The sequence below is a fragment of the Papilio polytes genome, unplaced genomic scaffold (assembly GCF_000836215.1).
Source record: "Papilio polytes unplaced genomic scaffold, Ppol_1.0 DF822178.1, whole genome shotgun sequence".
Classification (NCBI taxonomy): Eukaryota; Metazoa; Arthropoda; class Insecta; order Lepidoptera; family Papilionidae; genus Papilio; species Papilio polytes.
Genome location: NW_013527026.1, coordinates 5,068,116 through 5,071,956, shown reverse-complemented (window position 1 = coordinate 5,071,956; position 3,841 = coordinate 5,068,116). Strand labels below are relative to the sequence as shown.

The window sequence follows — 3,841 nt, the reverse complement described above, 5'->3', positions numbered from 1 at the left end:
TGAATAGCAATTTAAAACTTTTCTTAAAGTTTTTAGAACTTGATAAATAAAAGTACTTTTATTGACAGTATTAAAAACTAAACTTTAATCGTTTAAAATTCCTTATTTTTTTATTTATTAACAGCCAGTAATAAATACAATTAATTAATTAAAACTGGCAACGTATTTGGGGTTAAAAAATAAAAATTCTATTTTTAAAATAAGAAATTAGTCGGACATTCCCTCTACTCCACTGAGTGCGTACGTTAATAAACCAAAAGTCGAGAATAAAAACATAAACGAAAATAAGCTTTAAATCATTACAAGAGAGGATAATTTGGCGTACACACGTTAAACTTTTTGCAATCAGCCTTCTATGAAAATATAATGGACCAAGAGTACACAGTACTAATCATCCAACTATGTGAGACATATAAAAGCAGACCGATTCACTCGCCTTATCAAATTGTAGCCGTCTTCGTTTCCACACAGACGCGAGTGTTGTTATAAAAAAATGTATATCACAATATTATTATCTACGTTAATCTTAACTACATTAGCGTTACCCAATCCCGAAGTTAGAGATTCACAAAATAACATAGAACCAGAATCTTCAGCAAGAGTTTTAGGAAAAGATTGTTCAGGAGGGATTTTCAGTCCTACTTGTTTGAAGATCGAAGCTATATCGATGCTGGAGAAATTGAGTTCAAAGGAGGAATTACAACTTCTACCTGGTGTTAGTGTTGTTAAGGAGGAAAAAGAAAATGGTAGCAAAGCTGAAGAATTCGCTGCAGAATTGGCAAGATCCTTACCATCGAAGCCTGATGAGAGATTGGATAAATATCTTTTGTACAGACTCGGCAATTATTTGGACACACACTCTGTGAAGTTGAGGCTTTTAGATGATGGCGCGTCTGAAGATGCTAGGGCTTTAATGGGTGAGGGCAGGGGTAAAGGTGGACTTGGAGGTGGCAAGAAAGGAGGTATGGGTGGATTGTTAGCTGCTGCTCTTATGATGAAAGGTGAGTAGAGTGCAGTTAAAAATAATACATTATCTTACAATTTCTTAAAACATACAACTTAGCCTGGAGGAACACACAGGCTACTTATTACGATTTATTTAATTAATTTCGCCCTGATGTAGTTGTGGGCAAAAGCTAGAGTGGTTTAAAATCGATTTATTAAAGAAACGATTTTAAATCTTGTTTTGTCAAATATTAGTAGTAAATACATCGGGTAAATTGTAGATTTTATGGAGAAATTTTAAATTATTACCGAACTAGGTGTTGCTTGCGACTTCGTCCACTTGGAAGTAAAATAAGCATAGCTTATGTTAGTCATAGATAAATTAGCTTTTATAAAATCTGTCCAGTAGTAGTAGCTTTTAAATGAATCAAATACATACAAAAATACAAATCTTTCCACTTTAAAGTGTTAGTATAGATTTGACCTTTTTCATAAATTAATTTTCGAATTTACCAAAACTAATATACTTATTTACAGTGTTCAGGGGTTAACATCTAATTTTCAGACATAGATATACTGCATTTAAATTATAACTAGAGAATAAAATAACATTGTTTCATTGTATTGGTATTTAGCAGAACTATATGCTAATATTTATTTGTTTTAACAATCGAAAGTCATTCTTTAACAGAAACAAAGAATAATATATAAAAAGCAATCTAACTCTACCTAATAAAGTCGGAATCAGAGCATTAAAATTATAGAGAAAAATGACGAGTCTGTTAGTGTCCCCACGGACGACATTGACTGTTTCACCGCAAAACGACAATTTCTGTATTAACTTTTACATTTAACGATAACTGTGGTAATGTGAACATTACTATAGAGGTTTTTTTCTTGTATGTAACTGGCCAGTTTCCATTAAAAAGAAATAGAAAAAAATTTCTATCTATTCGTTGTTCTGTAACCGGGTAAAATAGGGTCTAACGTAAAGCCCGAACTCTATATTTACCGGTTAAAATATTTACCGGTAAATCTTTACATTTACCGGTAATTTCTTATATTTACCGGTAAATCCAGATCAGTAACAAACAGGAATAGCAGTATTTCAAGCAAGTCCAATATGTTTCCTATCCCCTTAATTCCTGGTTTACATCTGGCCAATAATGGACAGTAGCTGAACACTGGTATGCATTGTATAATCTTACTGGCGCCAGTTACTGTTTACTTTATTCCAGTTGTATGCCAACGCTGATGAGCGTCTATTTTCCTGGCTGTAACCAAGGAATTAATCTCATAGAAATAACTCAAAAACTACTGGGCCGTTCATAAAAAAATATTTCACCGTAGGGAGGTAATTTATCTGTAAGTAACGTAGGCTATATTTTTTAATTTCACGCGAGCGAATTAATTTAAAATTTAATAATCTTTTACAGGTACTCTCATGTCAATAGGCCTCGGAGGTCTCGCTATGTTGGCGGGGAAGGCTTTAATGACAGCATTAATGTCACTCTTACTGTCCGCAATTATTGGCTTGAAGTCATTGACCAGCGGTGGCAAGTCAACCACGTATGAAATTGTATCTAAGCCTGTATACAGTCATTCCCATTCTCACTCTACCGCACATGAAGACGTCGGTGGATACGGTCATTCTGGATATGGGAGGAATTTAAAAGTAAGAAGGCGTTAATGGAATAGAGTCGCTTGTATTTTAATATTCAAACTTTATGGTTGCTTGAGGTTAGATGCGAGCTTATGACTAAAGGAACTACGAGCTAATCACTACACAAATGCTATTAAAACAGTAAACATTTTTGTTTTCTCTATGTTTTCTAAAACAAAGAGAGAGATGGCAATATTGTCTTAATACTGCTATGACGATAGTAGATACTCACCGATTGTGCTCAAGCGATTCCTGTAATTGCGAGCAGTCATAAAGTTTGAATAACACTATACTGAACAACAAATGAATAGAGACGGTTAATGCTGTGAATTATTTATTTTATTTATTCTTAGTGTTATCGAAATGTATTTACGATTTCATTTTAATTGATTTATTTATTTTTATATTCGAATGGGTACAAATACGAACAGTTATTGCATTTTAAATTAGTTTAAGAACAAAATGTATTTATTGAAATGAGTTATGTGAGCTTTAAGGGTTGTCACTTTTTTGTTTTTGTTTATATATTTTTCTTTTTATGTATATTTGTACAATGTTTTATTTGTTATTTAACAAATATAATATATGTGTTTTATTCCTATTTATAGTAAATATATTCATTATGTATTGTATTTAATAATGATAAATGTTATATATGTTCATTTTCTTGCCTTGATTTAATTTTGTTTTTTTTTTTGTTATGTCTTTTAAGTTTGTTATATACCTATCCATGTATGTATTTCTATCCCAATTCTATCTTTAATATAATATTATATAATACGTACATAATATGATATATTTTTAGTGATTTAAATTTATGTATTTATTGTATTTTATCTGTACTATGTATCTAGTTTATTGCGCCATATATAACTATTTATATTTCACTCTAGTTATATGTATAAAATCATAAATTGTATTATTTGTTTATATATTATTACCTTTTTAAGTATATTATGTGATATTTTTGTTTAAATTTTATGTTTTGTTTGCACCAAATATAACATTGTAAAAAGTATTAAAAATTATTTTAGACCTTTCCTAAGATCCCCTATTCAAATGGATTCTGCCTACGACTTTGTCTGAAAGCAGGGATGGACTAATCAAGTAGCCTATGTGTTTTTCCAGACTTTTACGTCTGAAAGTCTCTAGATACAAATATAATGTTCGTAAGATACGGGTTTCTTACCACGATTGAATTGTTTTAGCTCCCGATATTTTGGCACAGTTGCA

At 31.2% G+C, this 3,841-nt stretch overlaps 1 protein-coding gene across 1 annotated transcript; it reads left to right on the top strand.

Annotated features, from left to right (window-relative positions):
• The first annotated feature begins 459 nt into the window (after nt 1-459).
• Nucleotides 460-2,679, top strand: LOC106106573. Its single transcript, XM_013287174.1, has 2 exons — nt 460-1,001; nt 2,382-2,679. The coding sequence occupies exons 1-2, from the start codon at nt 494-496 to the stop codon at nt 2,633-2,635; spliced, it is 762 nt and encodes a 253-aa protein (XP_013142628.1). The 5' UTR covers nt 460-493; the 3' UTR covers nt 2,636-2,679.
• The last annotated feature ends 1,162 nt before the right edge of the window (nt 2,680-3,841 follow it).

Bases quoted from the DNA above. Each gene is read 5' to 3' on its own strand.
- LOC106106573 (XM_013287174.1), top strand. From the start codon at position 494: ATGTATATCACAATATTATTATCTACGTTAATCTTAACTACATTAGCG. The intron at 1,002-2,381 runs GTGAGTAGAGTG...AATCTTTTACAG, and splicing joins TGCTGCTCTTATGATGAAAG to GTACTCTCATGTCAATAGGC.